General features: G+C 41.2%; 1 protein-coding gene across 2 annotated transcripts in view; it reads right to left on the reverse strand.

Moving 5' to 3' along the window:
• The window catches only part of LOC308104042 (uncharacterized protein), a 205,035-nt gene that overhangs the window by 41,373 nt on the left and 136,648 nt on the right, over nucleotides 1-27,014 (reverse strand). The window contains exons 21-26 of one of the 2 annotated variants that reach the window (XM_080454295.1): nucleotides 26,443-26,578; nucleotides 26,232-26,324; nucleotides 26,083-26,139; nucleotides 22,832-22,873; nucleotides 20,347-20,601; nucleotides 19,527-20,249 (exon numbers count right to left, since the gene is read on the reverse strand). In XM_080454295.1, the coding sequence (XP_080310421.1) occupies nucleotides 20,236-20,249; nucleotides 20,347-20,601; nucleotides 22,832-22,873; nucleotides 26,083-26,139; nucleotides 26,232-26,324; nucleotides 26,443-26,578 (597 nt within the window). In that variant the 3' untranslated portion in view covers nucleotides 19,527-20,235. Of the gene's footprint in view, nucleotides 1-19,526; nucleotides 20,250-20,346; nucleotides 20,602-22,831; nucleotides 22,874-26,082; nucleotides 26,140-26,231; nucleotides 26,325-26,442; nucleotides 26,579-27,014 lie in introns of those variants that run through there. The other variant, XM_080454294.1, reaches the window with a different exon arrangement.

Here is a 27,014-nt window from a genome sequence, read left to right on the forward strand (position 1 = left end):
TGTTAGCACGCTATAATGGAAACCATTGTTCTCGCGTTAATAAAAACAAATATATACAATTTTAAATATTGAAGGGGAAAAAATCTTTTCTGTTGAACTGATAATCGGCTGATTCTTTGACCAGATCCGAGAGCCGCTATGAGAAGTAAGTAAAATCGATATGTAAGGCTTAGGCTGTGAAAACCAACTAGGCTGATGAGTTGTCTGATGCTTATCTAAGAGTTAATGTCGCTCGGGCTCACTGATGAACTCCCTTAGCCATGATGTCAGTCCTGATGAACTCCCTTAGGACTTTGATGTTTGTCCTGGACGTTTTGGTTATCTCCATATATGGAGTTCCAGTAGGGGTTCTCTGATGTCAGAGCTAGGTATGTTAGGTATCTCCATGATAATCGTCTAGGAGAGATTCTATGATGTGTTGGAGATTTCAGCTATTTAAACAACAGACAAATAGTGCAATGACATAATTTGTCGTGCGTCCGTCCATTGTATTGGTGAAATTAAGAGCAGACAAGGCTGTTAAAATTAAGTGTATTTATTAATCAAGCAGTAAGTTAAAAGTTAGAGAAATGTACTTAACAGAGATCTCTGGGCTCACACTAGCTGTCCTTATCAGCAACAAATTGCATCGAGGTCACCTCACTAAGTCTGAGCCCTCCTATCTGTCCCTAGAGCCCCTATATACAGAAATGTGGGATGGTCTTCAGGTTGGTTCGCCACCTGACTCAGCATTTGTCTTCAAACCCTGGGGGGGGGGGCATTTCTCTCCAACCTGCATCTTTCTAAGATTAGGGAAGGACAGAAAGGAACAGAAACCACAAATGCATACACATGTACAGACAGATGACCTCTCATCACTTCAACGGCCGGGCCATCTGACAGTTTTGTCTTCTTTATTAGGACAGCAATTAAACAATAGTAATTAAAGCAATCGCATATTCTTATTATAATACCAACTAGTATTAACTAAAGCTTTAAAGGGATATCAATTGCCATCAGATGTCAGACTTGGGGAGGTTAATTGTCTCCATCTATGGGAATCTCCATTTGGGAAGGTTGTGATCGAATAGGTCACTAAAGTCGGGACTGAATAGGTCAATCATCCCATTAGGTTTCTGGGCACCTTGCCATGATCCACCTTGCGGTGTTATCCATCTATGGCTAATGCTGGCAAGTATGCCCTGAACGTTCTTTATACTTTCACTGGTAGATGCGTTTCTGAAGTGTCCATAGCCCTCCTATGAGACACAGACTGAGAAGAAAAAAATCACACAATTTTAGCAGGAGCATTAGTGAGGATCTATGAAGATGGGTGAAGTCGTTATTTAATGATCATTAGACTAATATCCCATTACCCATTAGCAATAAGTAACCCACCTATATCCCAAACTCCCTCCCCAGTCAGAGTTCATAGTTTTATTGAATGTAGAATTATGTGCAGGATGTCATTTGTATATGTGAGTGAAGTTAATTTACTGTCTTTCCCTATAGGACTGACCGTGGGTAGCTACCTGGGATGTAAGTTGGGGCTTGATCAACCCCGGCTGGGTCACCTGGGCGAGGGTGCATCTTGCGAGACCCGAAACACCCTATGACCCCTGGCTACAACACTGATGATACATCCCAGGTGCATCCATGTGATGTATTCTTTATTGTATGCACTTAATTTAGGAGAGAATATCTCAACTGTTCTTGGCTAATATGACCCCAGGGAACAACTTAGGAACTGTGACTAATTCTCTATCCGGAATGAAATACCCAAAAATGACCACGCTCTTTTTTTAAATGACCATAACCGGTTATGGTCATTTAAAAAAATGCCACTACTTCCAACATGGCTTTATCTGCTAAACCTTTGGAGCTACAGATTTACTGAGGTGCTCAAAATGTTCAGAATACTTATGATTAGGGAAACATAGTAAAGTGTAAAATTTCTAATTTGATATTTGACAGAACAGCTAAAAGAAACTGTCCAGGGCCATAGGGATATTTTTGCGCAAATCAATCTAAGAGCACCACATTTGTCCCAGATGTAACCCAGGGCATGCTCTAATGATTTAGCAAGGGCGCCCGAGCCAGCAACCTTCAGGGTCATCATAGTGGCCAAATCCAATATGACCGCCACCTGACAAAGTTTTTGGCTATAACGTTTGAACCACATTTTCAGCTATGAATGCAAACTTGGTGTCTAAATCATGTTTTTTGACAATTAGAAACATGTTTGAATGCTTATCTTTATGATTTAATCTATCTAGAGGACACTAATTTGATTATCACAAATATGGCTACTATGTTCTGAAACAACCAATGTATCTTACGATGTAATTTCATTGAAACAAGAATGATTTAACAGTAGAACTAATTCCTATGATGATAGGCCTACAGCTACAGCTAATACAGTATGTTCAACAATGCTCAGCATAAAGTGTAATACTATATAGTATTACTATTCTATACACCATTGACTAGTATGATATCATACGGTACTAGTCACTAGCCACTGTCAGGATTCATCTACTCTCATGTTAAATGTGCTATATAAATAAACCTTGATTTGATTTGATTTGATTTTTAAAAGGGCGTGGTCATTTTTGGGTATTTCGTCCCGGATAGAGAATTAGTCACAGTTCCTAAGTTGTTCCCTGGGGTCATATTAGCCAAGAACAGTTGAGATATTCTCTCCTAAATGAAGTGCACACATATCTTAGCCAGGTCCTAGAAAGTGAATGACCCCTGCTGGTGGAGCTTCCACACCACAAGTATATAGTTGTAAGGAGTTTACGGTTTTATGTCCCAGAAAGGTTTTAGTAGTCTTGCAACATACTTTTGTGAGATGTAGCTTTGATCTAAAAAAAATGACAGAAAATGCATTAAAAAACACATCATACAGTCATTACATGTGGTGTTAAAGGAGAATTCCGGACATTTTAAGTGTTATCTTTGATGTCTAGTTACTCACCTACTGACGTAAAAAGTGGCGTTCTTTTTTTCCAGAGATTCCCCTGTCGTCATTTTTTAAACCCCCTCCCTTGTCATAATGGGAGCGCGTGGCTTAGGGAAATTCGTCTATTATAACCGATGCAAAGTTATTTTTTTCTCTACTACTACTCATTGTAGAGTCTCATGATAGTCAAACATGCGCTGAAAGTTCCTGAGAGACTACCGTTAATGGCGAACGATTTAACACTGGTTGCTTGTTTCTCAACCTGGCAACACCAAGTTGCCAGGTTCACCTACGTCGGTAGGTGAGTAACGAGACATCAAAGATAACACTTAAAATGTCCGGAATTCTCCTTTAATGACTGTCTGTAGATCCTATTGATTACATGTTAGACTACAACTTTTACTTTGAAGGACAAAGACCATGTGCTTTGACCCATGGTCACATGGCTTCTTTGTTTTGATGAAAAAGGTAGACTAAAAGATGACTGACATTTTGAATAATAACCATTCCAGGCTTTTGGATTCCAGATGAATTAAGAAAAACAAAGACAAATAAAGAGCTTTTTCCTTTGTCAGTCCCAAATCAAAAAATGCCAAAATACTAATCAGAATATCAGAAAAATTGAGCATTTTCCTGATTTTTTGGTGGGCTAGAAAATTTGATAAATGAAGCCATTATTAGATTTTTATTCTGGGATGAAAATATGGAAAAAATAACCATTTTGAGCTTTTCTCAGTGTCAGTCCCAAATCAAAAGACGCCAAAATACTAAGCACAATATCAGAAAAATGGAGCATTTTCCTGATTTTTTTGGTAGGCTAGAAAATTGGAAAAATGAAGCCATTATTACATTTTTGGTCTGGGATGAAAAAAATGGCAAAAAAGTGTATTAAGAGCTTTTTTCAGTGTCAGTCCCAATTCAAAACATGCCAAAATACTAATCAGAATATCAAAAATTGGAGCATTTTCCTGATTTTTTGGTGGGCTACAAAATTTGAAAAATAAAGCCATTATTTTATTTTTGGTCTGGGATGAAAAAACGCCAAAAACCTTTTTTAAGAGCTTTTTTTCAGTGTCAGTCCCAAATAAAAAAAGCCAAAATACTAATGAGAATATCAGAAAAATTGGCCATTTTCCAGATTTTAGGGGAGACAAGACAAGTTAAAAAATGAAGCAATGTTTTATTTAGGATCTGAAACGAAAATCAGTAAAATATACTTTTCAGACGCTTATTCCAATTGAAAAACAAATACTAAATAAGATGCCCTGACTCCAAAAGGGGTCGGGGGATCTTAGTATAATTTGAAATTCAATTCCGAATTCCGATTCACTTTTCAAATAATTATTTTACTGATTTTCCTTTCAGAAACCAAATTAAATATTGCTCCATTTTTCAAATAATCACTTCCAAATTAAACCTCAGATTATACTAAGATCCCAAGGTCCGTTAGGGTGTGGGGGTATCTTAGTATAATCTGATATTCAATTCAAATTCACATCTGAAAAGTCTATTTTACTGATTTTCCTTTTAGAATCTAAATTAAACATTGCTTCATTTTTCCAATTTTCTAGCCCACAAAAAAATCAGGAAAATGCTCAATTTTTCTGATATTGTGCTTAGTATTTTGGCGTCTTTTGATTTGGGACTGACACTGAGAAAAGCTCAAAATAGGGTTTTTTTCAATTTTTTCATCCCAGAATAAAAATCAAAGAATGTCTTCATTTTTTCAATTTTCTAGCCTACCCAAAAATCAGGAAAATGCTCCATTTTTCTGATATTCTGATTAGTATTTTGTCATCTTTTGATTTGGGACTGACAAAGGAAAACATCTTTATTTGTCTTTGTTTTTCAAAATGTCAGTCATCTTTTAATCTACATTTTTCATCAAAACAAAGATGTCACGTGACCACGTGTTACATCACATGGTCTTTGTCCTTCAAAGTAAAAGTTGTAGTCTAACATGTAAGCAATAGGATCTACAGACAGTCATTAACACCACATCTAATGACTGTATGATGTTGTTTTTAATGCCTTTTCTGTCTTTTTTTTTTAGATCAAAGCTACGGCTCACAAAAGTATGTTGCAAGACTACCAAACCTTTCTGGGACATAAAACCGTAAATCCCTTACAACTATATACTTGTGGTGTGGAAGCTCCACCAGCAGGGGTCATTCACTTTCCCCTTGTGCCTCCCAACTTCACAGCACCTTAGTAGTTTTACTGAGGTGCTGTCAACCTAACAACCTTTTTGTTCTTCTATACAAATATTTTCTTTCACATCAGGATTTAAAGGACGAGTTCACCCATTTTCAACCTGTCTTCATATAATTGTTCCTCAATAATGCTCATGATAATATGGCACCCATCGAGAAAAAAAAATTCTATGGGGAATCCAAGATAATAGAAACTACAGGCTTTCTATTCCTGTTAGCACGCTATAATGGAAACCATTGTTCTCGCGTTAATAAAAACAAATATATACAATTTTAAATATTGAAGGGAAAAGAATCCTTTCTGTTGAACTGATAATCGGCTGATTCTTTGACCAGATCCGAGAGCCGCTATGAGAAGTAAGTAAAATCGATATGTAAGGCTTAGGCTGTGAAAACCAACTAGGCTGATGAGTTGTCTGATGCTTATCTAAGAGTTAATGTCGCTCGGTTTCACTGATGAACTCCCTTAGCCATGATGTCAGTCCTGATGAACTCCCTTAGGACTTTGATGTTTGTCCTGGACGTTTTGGTTATCTCCATATGGAGTTCCAGTAGGGGTTCTCTGATGTCAGCGCTAGGTATGTTAGGTATCTCCATGATAATCGTCTACGAGAGATTCTATGATGTGTTGGAGATTTCAGCTATTTAAACAACAGACAAATTGTGCAATGACATAATTTGTCGTGCGTCCGTCCATTGTATTGGTGAAATTAAGAGCAGACAAGACTGTTAAAATTAAGTGTATTTATTAATCAAGCAGTAAGTTAAAAGTTAGAGAAATGTACTTAACAGAGATCTCTGGGCTCAAACTAGCTTTCCTTATCAGCAACAAATTGCATCGAGGTCACCTCACTAAGTCTGAGCCCTCTTATCTGTCCCTAGAGCCCCTATATACTGAAATGTGGGATGGTCTTCAGGTTGGTTCGCCACCTGACTCAGCATTTGTCTTCAAACAATGGGGGGGGGGGGGGGGATTTCTCTCCAACCTGCATCTTTCTAAGATTAGGGAAGGACAGAAAGGAACAGAAACCACAAATGCATACACATGTACAGACAGATGACCTCTCATCACTTCAACGGCCGGGACATCTGACAGTTTTGTCTTCTTTATTGGGACAGCAATTAAACAATAGTAATTAAAGCAATCGCATATTCTTATAATACCAACTAGTATTAACTAAAGCTTTAAAGGGATATCAATTGCCATCAGATGTCAGACTTGGGGAGGTTAATTGTCTCCATCTATGGGAATCTCCATTTGGGAAGGTTGTGATCGAATAGGTCACTAAAGTCGGGACTGAATAGGTCATTCATCCCATTAGGTTTCTGGGCACCTTGCCATGATCCACCTTGCGGTGTTATCCATCTATGGCTAATGCTGGCAAGTATGCCCTGAACGTTCTTTATACTTTCACTGGTAGATGCGTTTCTGAAGTGTCCATAGCCGTCCTATGAGACACAGACTGAGAAGAAAAAAATCACACAATTTTAGCAGGAGCATTAGTGAGGATCTATGAAGATAGGTTGAAAATGGGTGAAGTCGTTCTTTAATGATCATTAGACTAATAACCCATTACCCATTATCAATAAGTAACCCACCTATATCCCAAACTCCCTCCCCAGTCAGAGTTCATAGTTTTATTGAATGTAGAATTATGTGCAGGATGTCATTTGTATATGTGAGGGAACTTAATTTACTGTCTTTCCCTATAGGACTGACCGTGGCTACCTGGGATGTAAGTTGGGGCTTGATCAACCCCGGCTGGGTCACCTGGGCGAGGGTTCATGTTGCGAGACCCGAAACACCCTATGACCCCAGGCTACAACACTGATGATACATCCCAGGTGCATCCATGTGATGTATTCTTTATTGTATGTACTTAATTTAGGAGAGAATATCTCAACTGTTCTTGGCTAATATGACCCCAGGGAACAACTTAGGAACTGTGACTAATTCTCTATCCGGAATGAAATACCCGAAAATGACCACGCTCTTTTTTTAAATGACCATAACCGGTGCACTACTTCCAACATGGCTCTATCTGCTAAACCTTTGGAGCTACAGATTTACTGAGGTGTTCAAAATGTTCAGAATACTTATGATTAGGGAAACATAGTAAAGTGTAAAATGTATAATTTGATATTTGACAGAACAGCTAAAAGAAACATATTACTGTCCAGGGCCATAAGGATATTTTTGCGCAAATCAATCTAAGAGCACCACATTTGTCCCAGATGTAACCCAGGGCATGCTCTAATGATTTAGCAAGAGCGCCCGAGCCAGCAACCTTCAGGGTCATCATAGTGGCCAAATCCAATATGACCGCCACCTGACAAAGTTTTTGGCTATAACGTTTGAACCACATTTTCAGCTATGAATGCAAACTTGGTGTCTAAATCATGTTTTTTGACAATTAAAAACATGTTTGAATGCTTATCTTTATGATTTAATCTATCTAGAGGACACTAATTTGATTATCACAAATATGGCTACTATGTTCTGAAACAACCAATGTATCTTACGATGTAATTTCATTGAAACAAGAATGATTTAACAGTAGAACTAATTCCTATGATGATAGACCTACAGCTAGAGCTAATACAGTATGTTCAACAATGCTCAGCATAAAGTGTAATACTATATAGTATTACTATTCTATACACCATTGACTAGTATGATATCATACGGTACTAGTCACTAGCCACTGTCAGGATTCATCTACTCTGCTGTGGCCACCACGGCTCTTGCCGGCGTACAGTATATGATGATGACCATATACTCCAATCTTTGGACATGGAAAGTTGATCTTTTCAGGCTCCAAAGTAAGGGTGACCAGAGATTCTTTGAGATACCTGCACTCCTTTTCCCATAGTCAGGGAAGGCTGATGTTGGTCAAATGGTAACCAGGTCTCTTGAGAACTTCCTCCCACCCAAGCTGCACTGATTCAGCATGTCCGAACCTGGGAACCTTACTGGACCCATCTCGCAGATGCCAGTAAAGCTTGCGCCATCCTCCTCCACTGTGGCTGCAAAAGTCATGTAGTGGACACAGCAAATGCTGCAAAACTGGAGTCTACTGCATCTCGATATTTAGATGTTGTGTGATTAGGACATTAAAAACAATCATCACCCGAGGAATCAAAAGGACTGAGCACATGCAACTGTGTGTGTGTGTGTGTGTGTGTGTGTGTGTGTGTGTGTGTGTGTGTGTGTGTGTGTGTGAGTGTGTGTGTGTGTGTGTGCGTGCGTGTGCGCGCGTGTGCGTGTGTGTGTGTGGTGCAGTATGTATCAGTTATCGCAGAGCTGTTCTGTTGTTGTAACACCAAGACACATTCCTAGCAACGATTTGTTGTTTAGCAATTCACTTTTCAGATTCTAATTTGAACATATTGTTCAAATTCCATACACCTTTGACTATTATGATAGTATTCACTTTATGCTGAGCATTGATGTTATGGTTTGCTGACCAGCTGCTGCTGGAAGTGCCAACTGCACCCACTAAAGTTACCAGGGGTGACCGGGCCTTTGCCGTGGCTGCCCCCTCTGGAATGACTTTCCTTTACGCATCAAAGCAGCCCAGTCATCTTTACTAAAGACTAATTTTTTGTCCTTGGCATTCAGTAACAACTAAAGCAGCCTTACCTTCCTCTATTGGCGCTAATGTTTGTTTGTCTGTGCTTACTCATTGTTTACTATTTTTTTGCTTTGTTTTGCTTTTTACCTGTACAGCACTTTGGTTGACCTGGTCATGTTAAATGTGCTATATAAATAAACCTTGATTTGATTTGATTTGATTTTTAAAAGGGCGTGGTCATTTTCGGGTATTTCGTCCCGAATAGAGAATTAGTCACAGTTCCTAAGTTGTTCCCTGGGGTCATATTAGCCAAGAACAGTTGAGATATTCTCTCCTAAATGAAGTGCACACATATCTTAGCCAGGTCCTAGAAAGTGAATGACCCCTGCTGGTGGAGCTTCCACACCACAAGTATATAGATGTAAGGAGTTTACGGTTTTATGTCCCAGAAAGGTTTTAGTAGTCTTGCAACATACTTTTGTGAGATGTAGCTTTGATCTAAAAAAAATTACAGAAAATGCATTAAAAAACACATCATACAGTAATTACATGTGGTGTTAATGACTGTCTGTAGATCCTATTGATTACATGTTAGACTACAACTTTTACTTTGAAGGACAAAGACCATGTGCTTTGACCCATGGTCACATGGCTTCTTTGTTTTGATGAAAAAGGTAGACTAAAAGATGACTGACATTTTGAATAATAACCATTCCAGGCTTTTGGATTCCAGATGAATTAAGAAAAACAAAGACAAATAAAGAGCTTTTTCCTTTGTCAGTCCCAAATCAAAAAATGCCAAAATACTAATCAGAATATCAGAAAAATGGAGCATTTTCCTGATTTTTTGGTGGGCTAGAAAATTGGATAAATGAAGCCATTATTTGATTTTTGGTCTGGGATGAAAAAACGCCAAAACCTTTTTTAAGAGCTTTTTTTCAGTGTCAGTCCCAAATCAAAAAAAAGCCAAAATACTAATGAGAATATCATAAAAATGGGCCATTTTCCAGATTTTAAGGGAAAAAAGAAAAGTTTCAAAATGAAGCAATGTTTTATTTAGGATCTGAAACTAAAATCAGTAAAATATACTTTTCAGACGCTTATTCCAATTGAAAAACAAATAATAAATAAGATGCCCTGACTCCAAAAGCCCGGGGGATCTTAGTATAATCTGAGGTTTAATTTGGAAGTGATTATTTGAAAAATGGAGCAATATTTAATTTGGTTTCTGAAAGGAAAATCAGTAAAATTATTGTTTAAAAAGTGAATTAGAATTGAATTTCAAATTATACTAAGATCCCCCGACCAAAAGGCCGGGGGATCTTAGTATAATCTGAGGTTTAATTTGGAAGTGACTATTTGAAAAATGGAGCAATATTTAATTTGGTTTCTGAAAGGAAAATCAGTAAAATAATTGTTTAAAAGGTGAATTGGAATTGAATTTCAAATTATACTAAGATCCCCCGACCCACAATATCAGAAAAATTTTGCATTTTCCTGATTTTTGGGTAGGCTAGAAAATTGGAAAAATGAAACCATTATTAGATTTTTGGTCTGGGATGAAAAAAATTGCAAAAAACTTTTTTAAGAGCTTTTTTCAGTGTCAGTCCCAAATCAAAACATGCCAAAATACTAATCAGAATATCAAAAATTGGAGCATTTTCCTGATTTTTTGGTGGGCTAGAAAATTGGAAAAATAAAGCCATTATTTTATTTTTGGTCTGGGATGAAAAAATTCCAAAAACCTTTTTTAAGAGCTTTTTTTCAGTGTCAGTGCCAAATCAAAAAAAGCCAAAATACTAATGAGAATATCAGAAAAATGGGCCATTTTCCAGATTTTAGGGGAGACAAGAAAAGTTTAAAAATGAAGCAATGTTTTATTTAGGTTCTGAAACGAAAATCAGTAAAATATACTTTTCAGACGCTTATTCGAATTGAAAAACAAATAATAAATAAGATGCCCTGACTCCAAAAGGCCGGGGGATCTTAGTATAATCTGAGCTTTAATTTGGAAATGACTATTTGAAAAATGGAGCAATGTGTAATTTGGGTTCTGAAAGGAAAATCAGTAAAATAATTGTTTAAAAAGTGAATTGGAATTGAATTTGAGATTATACTAAGATCCCCCGACCAAAAGGCCGGGGGATCTTAGTATAATCTGAGCTTCAATTTGGAAGTGACTATTTGAAAAATGGAGCAATGTTTTATTTGGGTTCTGAAAGGAAAATCAGTAAAATAATTGTTTCAAAAGTGAATTGGAATTGAATGTGAGATTATGCTAAGATCCCCCGACCTGTGACATACACAAATGTCACATTTTTGTTTTATTTTGAATTTTTCTTGTATGTTTAAGAGCCTTATTCTGTCTTGGAATAAGCAGCGAATTTATATTTTAGGAACAGACCTATCCCACTTTTCACCAAGGTGGCAAATGCACCTGATAGACAGTTAGTTTTTGATGGTCAGATGATGTTTCTTTCTTCAGATGCACAAGTAGTTCAGGTAAATGAAGTATTAGAACATAAAACATGAATGAGTACTTTACTATAAAACAAATGCCCAAAAAGTCGTACTTTTGTATTAGTTACAAATCTGGGCCTATGCAGTCAGATTCACTCACAAACGTGTCCTGTAGTGCATTGGTCCTCAAAGTGGGGTTCAGGGACCCCCAGGGGTCCTTGGAGGGGTACGAGGGGGTCCCCAGCAAAAGTAGTTAATAGCATCACAGTCATCTTAACCACTTTATCCATCATTTGTTGGCTATCCAAAAATAGCAGATCTACAAGCTCACAGCGCGTCACTTCTTGCCACGCTGCGAGCTTGTGCATCTGCTATTTTTGAAAATGGATATTTTTTTTATAATTTAGATATTTTTTAACACAAATCTTCTCTTCAGGGGGTCCCTGACACGAAACATTTTCAGATGGGGGTCCGCGGCCAAATATATATAAATTTGGGGGTCCTTGGCACAAAAACGTTTGAGAACGTTTGAGTAGTGTGTTTCACTTACAGTATTTGTGTTGCTCCCTTAGTGTTTAAAGCTCCTGCATGTTGTAGTGTTTAATGTGTGATTGTACCATGTCCATTGTGGTATAACAATGCAGTATGAACCTTTTGGGTCAATATTTAGAAGCAAGTGACTTCTGATTGATTTCATGATAATGCAAATAATTCATGTTTATTTTCATAAATCATATATATTTTTAATAATCAACACATTTGCTTGTAACATACAGTAGGGCCTACACTTCACAAAGATCAGATTTAAAACTTCATCAACATGTTAAGTTCACTGTCCTGCAGATTGCACCAACCAACATTAATTAATACAAATAAGTACACACTGAAATGTTGACACAGATCTGATCCAGCAGGTGATCAGATCTGCTAAAAAATGATGTAATAATGCAACTCTGTCTCTCACTCAGGTGTGCATCATCATCCTCAAAGCCTCACTGTCGTCCGCAGCCTGCCTTGTTGTTCTAACCTCATGTCACCAGGGATCCTTTGTGTGACGAATGAATGCTTTTGCAGTTAATTGTGTGTAGGTGTGTTGTTTATTCTGGTGATGTATACAGGCTGAAGGTAACCGGATTTTGACCAAAAGAGACGTCACTTGTCCCGTGTAAAGGGAAGATGCATATACATTTTCTGTGTGTGCACCAGGCAGTGCATCTGTCTGCCTGCATGTGTGTTTGTGTGCTGTATGAGAAGGGCGTTAGGACCCTGGGGGTGCCGCTCAGTTAACAGGATAGGCAGAGTGCACACGCTCGCGTGTGTATGTGTGTGCTTGTGTGAGATTCCCTCAGGTGGGCGGGTACATCATTGTGTGGAAAAATGAGCGTTGGGGGCCATGAGCGTGAAGGAGGAGATAGAGAGGAAGGTGCGGGCCCAGGCCCCGGCCCTTCTTGAAAGAAAAGACTTTGTTCTTAAAACAAACATTGGGAAGAAAAGCTGGGTTAAGCTTGTGAGTGATGAGTCCAGAGCCTTCTGCACCTTGTGTCGGAGGGAGTTTTCAATCGGTCATGGAGGAGAAAGCGACCTAAAACAACATGCCATGCACAAGTGGGCGACACAAAATAAAGATGCATCTAACATTGCTCTATCAAAAATGACAAAGTTGCTGCATGTGAGGTTACGTTAGTATATCATCATACTAGCGTGTAGTTAAACATGGACTGCGCTACAACAGCATGGACTGCACTAACAAGCTGAACAGTGCAATGTTTCATGATTCAAATACTGCAAAGAAAATCCAAGGCCAAGATGATAACAGCCAACGTGTTTGGACCCAAAACTGTGTGGGATATTCTGAAAGAATGAGCTGCCCCCCATTCGCCCCCCCTCCCCACGGCTGCAGCAAGTGAGCAGGTGAATGCACCCCCTGTGTGTGCGTGTGCGTGTGCGTGTGCTTGTGCGCGTGTGCGTGTGTGTGTGTGTGTGTGTGCGCACGCACGCGTGCACACGTGCGTGTGTGTGTGTCATTAAAATAATGCTGCCCCTGTGAAAAATCCCCACTACACCACTAGTGTGTGAGAGAGAGAGAGACTCGAGACAGGTGAATGATGCACTCTCATTGAGTGGGAAAATAGCACTGAGAAAATACGCTATATAGCTTCTGACTGGTCAGGAGCTATATACGCGCTATATTGCTGAGAGGCTATGTTGGCAACCCTAGTTATGACGGCTTATAATGCTGAAGTTGAGCACTGACTGGCGGATATGAAGTATGAGTGTCAGTGTCAGTGTCCATCACTCTCTGGTGGTTCCACTGTTCCACTGTTTTGTTATACATATAATCCAACATGTTATGCAACTTTGCCAGTCTATATGTGGGTTACCTAGAAAAAACTGAAATCCTTAACAGTATTGTTAATCCTTTCCTTTCCAACTTGTTGATTTATAGGAGGTATGTGGTCAATATTTTCTGCCTCTTCAGAGGTTTTGTTGACCTCCAACAGTCTTTTTTTTTTATTTTATGCGTCCTCAGAACATTTAAAATTCACTATGAACTTCGTACTCATAGTACAGTGTTTTGGATACCTGGATAATCTGTAAAGACGATGTCCTTTACACAGATTTATATACCAAGCCCACTGATAGTAATAGGCTCCTCAGAGCAGACAGCTGCCGCCCACTTCCATTATAGAACAGTTTACCCTATAGCTTTGCAGGCTAAACGCATCTGCAAAAACCCAAATGATTTCACCAAACACTCGTGCACAATGACTGATAAATTCAGACGAGTTTATACAGAAAAAAAACTTTATACTGCTGTTGATAGAATTAATCAGAGACCCAGAGCTGACCTTCTAATAGTCAAAGAGGTCCCATTGTTCATTACAAAATACTTCAGAGCTGCTGAATGTATCAATCCCATTCTAAACAGGTACTGGCATATATTAAAATCTGACCCTCAGCTTCCCAATGTATTTACTGACCCACAGAGTGTGTTTTTTTTCCAAGGGCAGAAATCTGAGAGATTTGTTGGTCCATTCTGAGCCCGATACCAGATGGGAATTATAAGTGTGGCACTTGTGCCGTGAACTTTGTAGTTTTAAAACTGCACAAATCAATACGCTAGACATAATCGGCTTCTTGGCAACATACAAAAAATGTTTACGGGTAGGGAGGGTAGGTACTGTATGAGTTGAGAGGGGAACTAAATTTAAAACAACCAAACGTTCGTACTACTTTGAAAAGTATGTGTATTTCTGTCTGTGGTGTGAAGCTGTGGAATGGTTAGCCTGATATTGTGAAACATACAAAGTAAATGTAATGCAATTCAAAAACAGCAGTTCAAACAGACTATTCTGGACAAATACCTAATTGAGTGATTGATAGATTTATTGACCAAACTTGTTAATTGATCAAATGTTGGATTGACAGATTAAAGTTCTATTCATGTACATCATTGATTTATGTTTTTTGGTTTGTTATGTGTGTTGTTGTTCTTCACAATTCATCTTTCTTGTTAAAAAATAACAAAATGTAAAAAGGATAGGCACTAATACGCTACAATCTTCTGCCTATACTTTTTCGATCAGGCAAAAAAAAAGAAGCTTTTTGTCTCACTGTGCATAGAGTACAGAAGTCCTGACGTCACTCGTCCATCCCCTGGTTCGTAAAGTAATTTAGCTATGGAGATTGAGAATAACATTGGGTCATCTTAGAATCATCTCATATAAGAATTGTGGTCCAAAAATAAACAAACTGTCTCTGCAATATTGTCAGGGAGGTGGCTCTGTATCGTTTATGATAGTCAGTCACTCATATGATACAGCCTGTTTCTGGCGAAAATGTAACGAATTCGTCGGAAGTACATTAGCGTTTTCTCACCGTCAGTTGATGGTTCATATCCATAAGAGTAAAACCGCCGGGGTCATTTGTTTATTTTTGGAACACAGTTCTTATTTGACACAATATTAAACACGTCTATGGGAATTCAGAACGGGGGGGTGGGGGGAACACGACCCAGGTAGGATGTGTAAATTACGTCAGACTTCGGTGCTCTACTGTTCAAAGAGTATCGAAATAAACTATTCATTCATTCAAAACCTTCAAAACAACTTTTTTCAAGCATCTTCATTCAGGTAATGTAATCCTAATACCAAACGTGTGATTTATGTGATCTATTGTTTGTTGAAGCTGGTCACACTATCTCTCTCTGTTACTTAGGAGTAGAGAAGGTGACTGTCCCCAGAAGAGGAGGTGATCTCGATAACACGTTGTTAAAAATAGAAGCCTTTTGGACTTTTTCTTTGAACACTTTAGCCCCTAATGGCCTCAACATTCGATTTAAAGGGATAGTTCACCCCCAAAAAGACTTTTTCGATTAGTCACCCCATGGAGACTTGAATTCATGGATATTTTTTTGTTTTGTCTCATTCCTAAATAATTTGATGAGCGGCAGCGGTTCTGTTAGGAGACACAAAGAGTCTCCTTTGTGTGTCCTACCGGAACCGCTGCCTACCGGTCCGCTGGTCATACAATGAATGGCTTAGGAATGCGACACAAACTAAAAAATATCCATGAATTCAAGTGTCCATGGGGTGACTAATCAATAGAAAAAAAATATTTTTTGGGGGTGAACTTTCCCTTTAAGACCCTTTTCACCCACATATTTAGTGTCGGTAAAGACCCACGTAATGGTCTTTACCGACATCCATTCTCTCCCCATCCCTCTTGCTGTTTCACTAGGCAAAGAAACACACCTTTATGGAAAGTTTAGGGTATTTATTGAATATTGGATACATAGAATAATGGAGGGAAATTAAAGGGGTTCCGGGGAGGGTCGCAGACCCTGGAGTCTTTGGGGAGGAGGTCGTTAGCGTGGTCGGCATGGCGGCTTGGACGGCTGTTAGCGTAGTCGGCACGGCACGCATGGACTGTTACCCCCAGCAGGAACCTGAGAAAGGGAAAGGAAGAAAGGACGGAGGGAGGCGGAGAGAGACAGAGAACAGAAAGGAGTAGTGGAAAGCACAACCTGTGGAGGTGAAAGGGGTGGTGGAGGGATGCAGAAACTACGAGCTTGAGTACGAAGTACGAAAAGCGAGTAAAGGGTTTCTGGGTAGTTCTGATGTGTATAAATAGCGCCAGGTAGATTGGTAAAGGGGGCGGAGTAAAGGTGTGTATCCCCGCCTCCTGAACATCTGTTGTTCCAACGCCATTTCACTAGGCAAAGAAACACACCTTTATGGAAAGTTTAGGGTATTTATTGAATATTGGATACATAGAATAATGGAGGGAAATGAAAGGGGTTCCGGGGAGGGTCGCAGACCCTGGAGTCTTTGGGGAGGAGGTCGTTAGCGTGGTCGGCATGGCGGCTTGGACGGCTGTTAGCGTAGTCGGCACGGCACGCATGGACTGTTACCCCCAAAGAGAGACAATGAGAGCAACAACTAAACTAAAAGATTATGGCTGGTCTGTTTTGGTAAGCCCCATAAAAAACGTGAAAACTGGTCTGGACTGGGGAGCAGAGTAGCGTGGTGGTGTTATAACCGTGTGGCAGGACTAGAAAAGGGGGGGGGGGTGTGGAGGACAATTAGCTAGGGCTAGGGGGTTTGGGGGGGTTCTGGGGGCATGAGGCCCGGGCGTGGGCTCCGCCGCAGTGGCTGCAGACATGGAGCAGCTTGCACGAGCTGGCTGAGCAACCTAAGTCGTTAAAGTTATTACAACCATGCTTTTGCCGCAGAACAAAACGGGGCGCCCACGCCGGTCAGTGGTTCTGTTGTTGGCTGGGTAGATGGGTGAGGGGGTGGGGGGATGGCAAGGGGGAGCTGGGGAGGGAAGGGGAGTTGGGGGCTGGAAGGCCACAGTGGCTGGAGCCGGGGTGGGGCTGGGAGCTGCGAACGCGCACAAGCTGGCGGGGTGGGCGGAGTTGCCGCATAGTGAGCAGGTTTCTGCCACCCTGCCTGCGGAGAGCCGGCAATACAGCTCGAGGTCTAGGCGACCCCAGTAGGTGCCGAGGTTCCACTGCTGGAGCCTGGCAGCGGCTGTGGAGGAGAACTGGCGGTGGTACTCCTGGAAGAGGATTCCTCCGAAACGGACAGCTAGATCGAGTACCACCGCCATGTAGTCGTCCAGCTCCTGTCGCCGGGCTGGGAAGACGGAGCAGATAACGTCTCTGTAGATGCCGAAAGCCAGGCAGAACTCCGCAACGGTGAGTGGAGCGGAACGGGTAGGGGTGGAGTTGCGGAGTTGGATCTGGATGCCGCCGCAGTCCAGGAACCGTGGCTCGGTGTTGCTGTCGGAGGGGCGGAGGAGGGAAGCCAGGTCGACATGGTTGCCCTGAAGGATCTGGTTGCGGAGGGCAGGTGGGATTGGTTGGGGGTTCCTGGAGAGCGCATTGGCCGGTGGGTCAACTGGTAGGGCTGTGGAGAGAGAAAAGGGGGGGGGGTGGATGGGGGGAGGGGGTATTGAGGGGAAGACAGGAAAGAACAGGGGGGGAAAGAGAAGCGATGCCACCGCTGGTTGTGGCAACGGGATTTGACAGGGTGGCATACGTGGGAGGAAAGAAGAAGACAGGCGGTGCCTGGGAAGCGCTGGTGCCAGGTGTGGCCACGGCAATGCTTGGGTTTTGAGTGGCAGCAGAAACAGAAGAAAACTGGGTTGGATGTAGGGATGGTTGTGTGGGGGGGGGTGAAAGTGCAGCCTGCTGGACAAGGGATGATAACAAAGACAGAAGAGACATTAAAGGGTGGGGGGCAGGCACAGGGTTGACATTGACAGGTAAAATGCTGGAAGAAGGAGTAGTATTGGTAGTAGTAGTGAGCGGATTAAAGGATATGGCTGCAGGCTGGCTTGTGGAGGCGGTGTTCTGTGCAGGCGCTGCTTGGCCAGCCCTGAGGGATCCGGTGCGGTGGGTGACGTCATCAGGAATCGCCGCGCTGAACCGGGAGACGCGGCGCGTGACGTCATCGGGCGGCGCCTGGCTCGACGGAGGCCCCGGTGTTGTTGTTGTAGCTGGCGGTGTTGCAGTGAACAGCTGGAAGAGTCCTGCTTTGTTGGTGGAACGGGGGAAAGCGATTCCGCGAGCACGGAGCTGCTTCTGGAGTCCCACCGTGGTCCAGTCCTTGATGTCGGGTGGCGGAGTATGGGTGCTTGGGTTGGAAGAACCGCGAGGCGAGCGGTTGGAGACGCTGGGACGCTGGCGCGGCAGCGTAGCTGGGATAGCCGGCGGGGATCTCCGAGCTGCTCTACGGTGTTGGTGGTCTGAGGTTCTTGTGGGTTGTCGGCCCCGCTCCCGTTCACGGGGCTGCGGGCGATGGTGTGTGGATGCACGGGACCGATCTGACCTTGCTGGAGTGGACTGACCGGGCGATGAAGCGATGGTGGACCGGAGGGAGAAGCTGAATCGCCTGGAAAAGGCTGAAGAAACTGAGGCGCTGGGGGAGATGGAACGGCGGGACTGGTTAGAAGGTAAGTTGCTTCTAGTACTGCGGGAAGTGCTGGGTTGAGTGGACGGGATGGTGGGCTGACTGGGCGAGATCACGGAGGGCTGACGTCCCCTGGTGATGGGCGTCGGGCTCCTCGGGATGATCCCGCTGATGTTGTCGTCGTCGGACGCGAATAGTTCGAGTGACGGTGAACTCATGATCAAAATGCAGAAACTACGAGCTTGAGTACGAAGTACGAAAAGCGAGTAAGGGGTTTCTGGGTAGTTCTGATGTGTATAAATAGCGCCAGGTAGATTGGTAAAGGGGGCGGAGTAAAGGTGTGTATCCCCGCCTCCTGAACATCTGTTGTTCCAACGCCATTTCACATCTATAGTCGCAATGTCTGTCTCTCTGCATGCTGTGACACAGCTACAGTAGATAGACACCGTCTGTCTCTCTGCATTCTGTGACACAGCTACAGTAGATAGACACCGTCTGTCTCTCTGCATTCTGTGACACAGCTACAGTAGATAGACACCGTCTGTCTCTCTGCATGCTGTGACACAGCTACAGTAGATAGACACCGTCTGTCTCTCTGCATTCTGTGACACAGCTACAGTAGATAGACACCGTCTGTCTCTCTGCATTCTGTGACACAGCTACAGTAGATAGACAGTCAGTGATTAACAGCGACCCACATCATTATATTTGAATACTTTCTCTGACGAATATAAAACTTCACTTTATAATCAAATCACAAATGTACAGTACAGTATATCGAAACAAATATACAGTACATTAACTGTGTAATAAAGACCAAAAGTTACTGATTTCCTCAGTCTGTGCAAATAAAAGCACCAGATATGGCTATAACATGATTTAAAAAATAGCAAAGCACACAAGATTGCAAATGAGATCATTGTCAATATTATCTTTATGAAAATTTACTGGAATGTATTGCCTTTATCAGGATCAGACTCAGCTTTATTGTAACATCACAAGTTTACAGGTGTAAAACAGTGGGTTATATTCGTTTTTGTGCAAGCTCCATAGTTTTTTGTTATTTCCATAAGAAAAGAAAGGGAAGAAGAAGAAGGGGGGATAAGGGACCAATTAAAGAAAACTAACACATTTATCTACATATTTACATATAGTACCTGAGTTAGACATAAGGTGCGGTAAGACCTGAAGTAAGACATAAAGGTATGTGAGCATAGCAGCAGATGTATACTGCACATGATATGCTACGAACATTATTTAAGGTGCGAGAAAAACAAAAGTCAGAGCGTTGTACATGGGATTAAGGTGCAAAATGTCAGCGCGTGTCGACCGCATAATCCACATAAAGTAAACTGACACTGGCATAATCCGCAGGCAGGTCCATGAGTCCAAGTCACTGTCCCTGGTATAATCCACAGGTAGGACCAAGACGAAGAGCAAAAGTCTAAGACCAGCCTGACGACAGGCGGTGATCATGCCTTGTTCAGCAGTCTTTATGTTGCTGAGTTTAGTACACTATACTGTTTATGTTTACTGTTTACTGTTTATGTGCGTTTCTGTGTTTAAATCAATGAGACATCTCAGTGGACTAGTTGTTGTCTCCTCATTTGTGAGGTGCATGAATATCAGCTGGGATGTTCTGAAATTTGAAAAGAAACAAAAATAAAAAGCATGTCAGAGAGAACTCCAACGGACTGGACTAAAAGAGGGATTTGAAGGTCGATGTTGGCTCTTACCCAGGTCTTCGACAAGCCACCGGTCATGCTTCTGCAGAGCATTGTAGAATTCTGACATTGCTCTGTTTCCTTTTGGACAGGTAACATCAAGCAGCATTCTCATTTGCTCCTGCCTGGTTTTTGCTTCCCTGATTGTGTTATACATCTCAAATGTGAAAATGCCGTTGTCACGCAGGTCATCTGCTATAGGCATTACATCTGTGACACGCTGAATTAGGGCAGCCATGTTGTCCTTCACAAAGTTAGCTTTCATGCCTGTAAAAAAAGAAACACGAACTTATGTTACTTACACAATTCTGCACTGAAGTTCAAGTTTAATGGCAGTGGAGTAGAGATATTACAGTCTTTCAGTAAGATCTCTGGCTATAAGCTTAACTTGAAGAAAAGTGTGCTTTTCCCTATCACCCAGTTTTTAGATGATGCTCAGTTTGAGCAATCATCTTTTAAAATAGAAAAGACGGCTTTCACTTACCTAGGTATAAAAATTACTCGTTCTTTCAAGGATCTGTTCCAAGCAAATTTTAAGGTACTATTAGATCGTACAAAGCTAGATCTAACAAGATGGTCATCCCTTCCCATCTCACTAGCCGGCTGTATAAACTCTATTAAGATGTCAGTGTTGCCTAGATTTCTTTATCTATTCCAGATGATTCCGGTCTTTATACCAAAATCATGGTTCAAACAATTAGATTCTTATATCTCCTCTTTCATCTGGAATAATACCCATCCAAGAATTAGAAAGTCATTTTTAGAAAGACGCAAAAATGATGGTGGACTGGGCCTCCCTAATTTTCTTTTTTATTATTGGTCAGCAAACAAACATAAATGCCTTTTAAAAACAATAGAAATGCTCCAACGTGGGCTTGTATGGAACTCCAATCAGACACAACAACTTCCCCGGTGTCCCTATTATGTTCTCCCTCTGGCCCTGGCACCCAAATCCCCAATACCATTGTTAAACAGTCCATAAAAATTTGGTTCCAATTTAGGAAACGTTTTAATCTCACTCAGATAAGCTATCTCTTCCCATTGATTTCCAACCATCTTTTTCCTGCATCACAGTCCGACTTTGCATTCCAGCTCTGGAGGAGAAACGGTTTGAACTTTTTATGTGACCTTTTCGAGGATAATACTTGTGTTGCCTTCTCTACACTTACAGAAAATTATAATATTCCTAATACTCATTTTTTCAGATATCTTCAAATTCGTAGCTTTGCGATACAGCACCTCCCTTCATTTCCACACCTTACGGCTAAGTCAAAGTTTGATGAATGTCTAATTCGGAATCCTTCACAGAAAGGCACCATCTCAAGGTTATATAATGCGATTCAGAACCTGAACCCCCTATCCTGTGTGGGGGTAAAGTTGGCATGGGAGCAGGACATAGGCATAGAGATCCCAGATGCTATATGGAACCATAGTATTGAACGTATTCACTCCTCATCGTTTTGTATAAGACATGGTCTCATCCAGTTCAAGGTCTTTCACCAATTACATTACTCAAAGGAGAAACTGGCTAAAATGCATCCAAACATAGATTCTAAGTGCCCAAGATGTAGCCACAGCCCTGCAACCGTGGGACATATGTTCTGGTCCTGTCAATCGTTGACAGACAGCTGGAATAATTTCTTTAAAACATTTTCACATATCTTCAAGAAAACTATTAACCCTAATCCATATATTGCCATCTTTGGAGTACTCCCCATCGAACATAAGTCCTCAAAGCATGAATCAAATGTTATTGCCTTTGCCTCACTAGTCATGCGACGTCTCATTCTTCTGAATTGGAAATCTACAATGTCACCTTCCTTCTTTGTTTGGATTGAGGAGATGATGAAATTATTACCATTGGAGAAGATTAGATACACTACATATGGGTCATTAACTAAATTTAATCTCATTTGGTCTCCATTTATAAACTATGTCACAAACCTGACGTTCACTTGACATAAACAGGTCTAGGTGGCCTATGGTGTGATCTTGGGCCAGCGGCAGTGCCAGGAGGTTGGGTTTACTACCTAATTATTTCTACTTATATATGTATATATATAAATGTATGTGAGTGTGGCCGTCATTACGGAGACTGATATTGGCTCTACTGTATGTGTAGCACGGTCTGTGCTGTGCCTCTTATGTGTGTTTTTATTTTTCATTATTATTATTATTATTATTATTTTTCTTCCCTCCCCTCCCTTTGTTTTTGTCTCGTTTTAAGTGTGGGTGGATGTGCCAAGCTCCTGTACTGTGCCTTGGTGGGGGTGGGCGGGGCGGGGGTGGGGTTGTAGATTGAGGACAGCACTCGATTGCTGTCCACATGACAAAGTAAAAAAAGAAAGAAAAATAAAGTCTTTATAAAGTTTAATGGCAGTGATGACTGAGAAAAAAGGGATGTCAAACATGAGCTCATTGTCATTTTCATTATACTGAAGATCTTGTTTTGATTTCAGGGTCAAATATACAGGTCAGAGAGAAGTAAAGGTCTTACCTGTTGTCTGGGTAATCTGAGGTTGTTCCACACCCGAGGCATCTAAGAGAAAAATATATTGTGATATTTGTCCATTTGATGATAGTAGTAATAGTAATATGATCTCATGTGAAAAAATACCAGTGAAAACTTAGGTAGAGACACCAACATCATGAGGCTCAGATGAAGCACTTTGGAGTAACACTGGTTTCAATCAAATTTACCATAAAAATAGACCGTAATCTGCTAAATGAATCTACAGAAACTGTATTGCTGCATTACAATTAAGAGCTCACCAAAACAAACTTGTTTCACATTCAAAAGTGATGAGGTGTCAAAGATTGGAATACAAAACCTAATTGAACCAAAAACATTTAATTCTCATTTTACGACCAGATCCCATGGGAAAAGTGCTTTGACATTTGAAATCAGCATACTTCAAAGATTCCTTTATGCAAATTTGCACACTTTCTGCCGGAAGTGAACAACTGAGCCTTTTTTGTTACGTATTTCCCTGACTATTTTATAGTCCCATGTACTCAAAGCATTTTAAAAACTCAGCTCAAACTCAGTGACCAAGGACTCAGCACCACCCTGTGTAACTAAATCCTGGACTTCCCGACAGACAGACCCCAGTTGGTATGGAATGGCACCAGCAGCACATCCTGCACACCTACCCTTATAGAACTCTGTCACGATACCACTGTTCTGCCCTCCAGGCAGTTATTTTCATGCTTTGAGTTGCTTACCACCACCTTTTAATGTGGTATTTAATGTGGTATTGCAGTAGGACTGGGGGATGGTTGATTTAGAAAGTCACACCTCGCATGCAAAACTGTCTGTTGTGTATTAAAGCACATGGCCAAAAAGCTCAGTCATTTTAAAAGCACACTTTTAGAGAGCACATCAGAGTTTGTACCACTATTATGTTGCTATTCCCTGATTTCACCCTTGCATGCATTACCTGTAAGTTATTTACTGTATTTCAGTTTTTTGTTCCTGTATTTCAGTTTGCTCCTTGTTCATATACAATCATGAGTCATGAAAAGCTGGAGCTAGAAAACTACATCCTGACTCTCGCCTGTTGTTTTAAGGGAGTTTGGCTGGCTGTCGATTAATGGTTTGAGACACCGGACAGCACAACCACCATTATTGGCCTGCATCACTGCCTGGTGCTGAAAATGTTCATAATATGACCTTGAGGCTGTACAGTCAGAGGGTGGTTAAAACAGCATAGCTGTAACTGAGCTTCCAGCCATGCAGGACCTCTACACTCAGAGGAGTAATCAAATCAAATGAATTTATAACACATTTAAAAACAACTCTCGTTGTACTAAAGTGCTGTACAGAACATTATAAATAGTGTGACATAACAGTCAATAATAAGTAGGGTGAAGTTTCCAAGGAAAGTCTAGATCATCAAAGATCCTAGTCATAGTCATACCAAAAAACTAAATTATACACATATGGGGCGCTACAGCAGTGTCACACTTAAAATAGCTATACCTCTGTGACTATTTCTCTGATCAGCGCAATATAGGACTGGATCTAGTGTATTTAAACAACCATAATTATATTGTTGATAGTGGTATGCTGTATTCTAATAGTATACAGTAAATACAGTAAAATCAATTTTATTGTAAAACTCCCCTTTGGGGAAGCTTTAATACAAGAATGTTACTGCCTATAATAATGCTACCAGCGGTATTGTATGTGTACTAGAGGTTCGGGCCTTCACACTAACGTCACTCCCCTTTTGTGCCCATATATGGAGCTGACCCGTGGTTGTCTCCGCCGGAGGCGGAGAGTATGTTTTCGCTTCGTCCCGCTGTGTGTCCCCCCCCCCCCTAGCCAAGCTAACATTGGTCAAGCTCCACGTGACACGTGACAATATGTTGACACCAATGCTTTTGATTGGCTAGAGGGACGCATGACGAAATAAAATCCTATAAATAGGTGTGTCACTTCAAAAAGCCATTAATGTCTTTTGAAGTGAGGTAAGACAGGATCAATCAGTCTTGATTGGAACAGTACCTTCGAGTACAAATCACCCGTCCGTGCGTGTGTGTGTCCCTCTGAGAACACCTAACATTGGTCAGTTTCACGTGACATCACAATATGTAATATAAATATATAAATAGCTTAGACAGGAGAGGCTGAGATCACACAATGCAACTAACTCCCATCACGCAAACTGAAGAAGGAGCAAATCATCATCTGAAACCTGATGAAGAAGCAAAGGCGCAGAAGGCCAAAGCTAAGAAACAGAGAGAAAGAACACTAAACAGAGACAAAGAATCCCTAAATGACAAAAAACGAAGACGAGCCACAAATGTTGACAACATGACACAGCAAAGTAAGAATCAGAACATTCCTAGAGAACTATGGTTAAAGATAGGGTAAGTGATTTCATTTGATTAAAATAGCACGGGTCTGCTGGCGGAGACTTGTGCTCCGAGGAGCACATTTTCTAGTTTGTTTATGTTTTCATGATGTGGCCGTGGTTGGTCTATGGCTGAGTCAGAATGACGTCAGAGGTCCGCCCAACCGCCCGCTCTCTGCTTTTGCTGGCCTTTATAGTGTCATCACCATTCAATCAAAACAAGCAGCAACTCCTAAATGAGGCGGATATTTCCAAGAGGCCATGGATTGTTCTTTACTTAAAGGAGAATTCCGGACAAATTAAGTGTTATCTTTGATGTCTCGTTACTCACCTAACGACTTGAAAAGTGGCGTTCTTTTTTTCCATATATTCCCCTGTCGTCATTTTTTAAACCCCCTCCGTTGTCATAATGGGAGCGCGTGGGTAAGGGAAATTCGTCTATTATAACCGACGCAAAGTTGTTTTTTTCTCTACTTGTATTCATAGTAGAGTCTCATGATAGTCAAACATGCGTTGAAACTATCTGCGAGGCTGCCGTCAATGGCGAACGATTTAACACTGGATGCTTGTTTCTTCCAGAACCTGGCAACTCGTGTTGCCAAATTCTGGAAACAAGCAACCAGTGTGACTTTTCAAGTCGTTAGGTGAGTAACGAGACATCAAAGATAACACTTAATTTGTCCGGAATTCTCCTTTAAAGGTTACAGTTATGCCAAATGATTGTATCTCGTGAGTAAATGGTGTGTACAGTATGTACTCCTTCCGACGTCGGAAAATCTTCCTGTTCCAGTCAGGACATGGTTATGGTTATATCACCGCCCTTTCCCAGGAAAAGTTTGGACGTCGGAAGGTGCATGTACTGCATGGGCTTAAGGAAATGGATAATCACCTAGCTCATGTAGAGAAGAACTTCCCTCCCCTGTTGCATCGTATCTCTGCTTTCCCACTGTAAGAGAGATGGAAATTACTGTCTGGTTCTACAACACTGAAAATCCTGATATCATACAAAGTACGGTAAACCAAATTAATAATGCTTACACAACGTCGTTTTGATCGAGCCTGACCGAAGCCGACCAAATAGACCAAGCAGTGGTTTGCTTGGCCTTTTCTCTGGGCTGCCCACCAAGTCACCTGACACAAGAACAAAAGATAGGCATCGTCATTCAGAGGTACACTGCAAAGTTACAAACATAAGATCAAGCACGAATGAACACACACATTTACAGTAAGTAGACAGGTGACTGTGTACCTTGTTGAATGTTTGCAGACCATGCTGTAACTTCAGTACCACTTGCTTTCAGATAAAATGTGAAGGGAGGTGGCTGCTTGAAGCATGCTTCAAAGAATCCTTTGTACATAGTTGGTACCAGGGTGAATATCAAGTCCTACACAGATTGATTCATTGAACATTTTATTAGACAGAAATGCAAACAGCACGAGTACAGTCATACACTTGGTCTAAAAGGATCCCACAAAAAAGTCCTGTGGACTTGTTTCCATTGAGGTCCTATATATTCAATTAATCAACATAGCACAAAAAATAACACCAATACAATATATCACAAATATAAAACACTATGTGTACAGAGTAGAAAAAAGGGGGGGCATGGGGGTAAAAGGGCAGGGGGGGTGAACACCTTTCAAAGGGAGAAGTGATATTTGTATACCTCCCTCGATCTTTGGCCACCTGAAAGGTGGCATTTCAGGCCTGTTTTAAAGGATGCCAGTGAGCTACATTCAGACACATAATATAACTAATTAACTAATAAATAAATGAATACCGTAGCACACCTGACCTGACTCAAAGTAATTGGACTCACA

This window comes from Gymnoscopelus braueri, assembly GCF_963280865.1.
Source record: "Gymnoscopelus braueri genome assembly, chromosome: 17".
Taxonomy (NCBI): Eukaryota; Metazoa; Chordata; class Actinopteri; order Myctophiformes; family Myctophidae; genus Gymnoscopelus; species Gymnoscopelus braueri.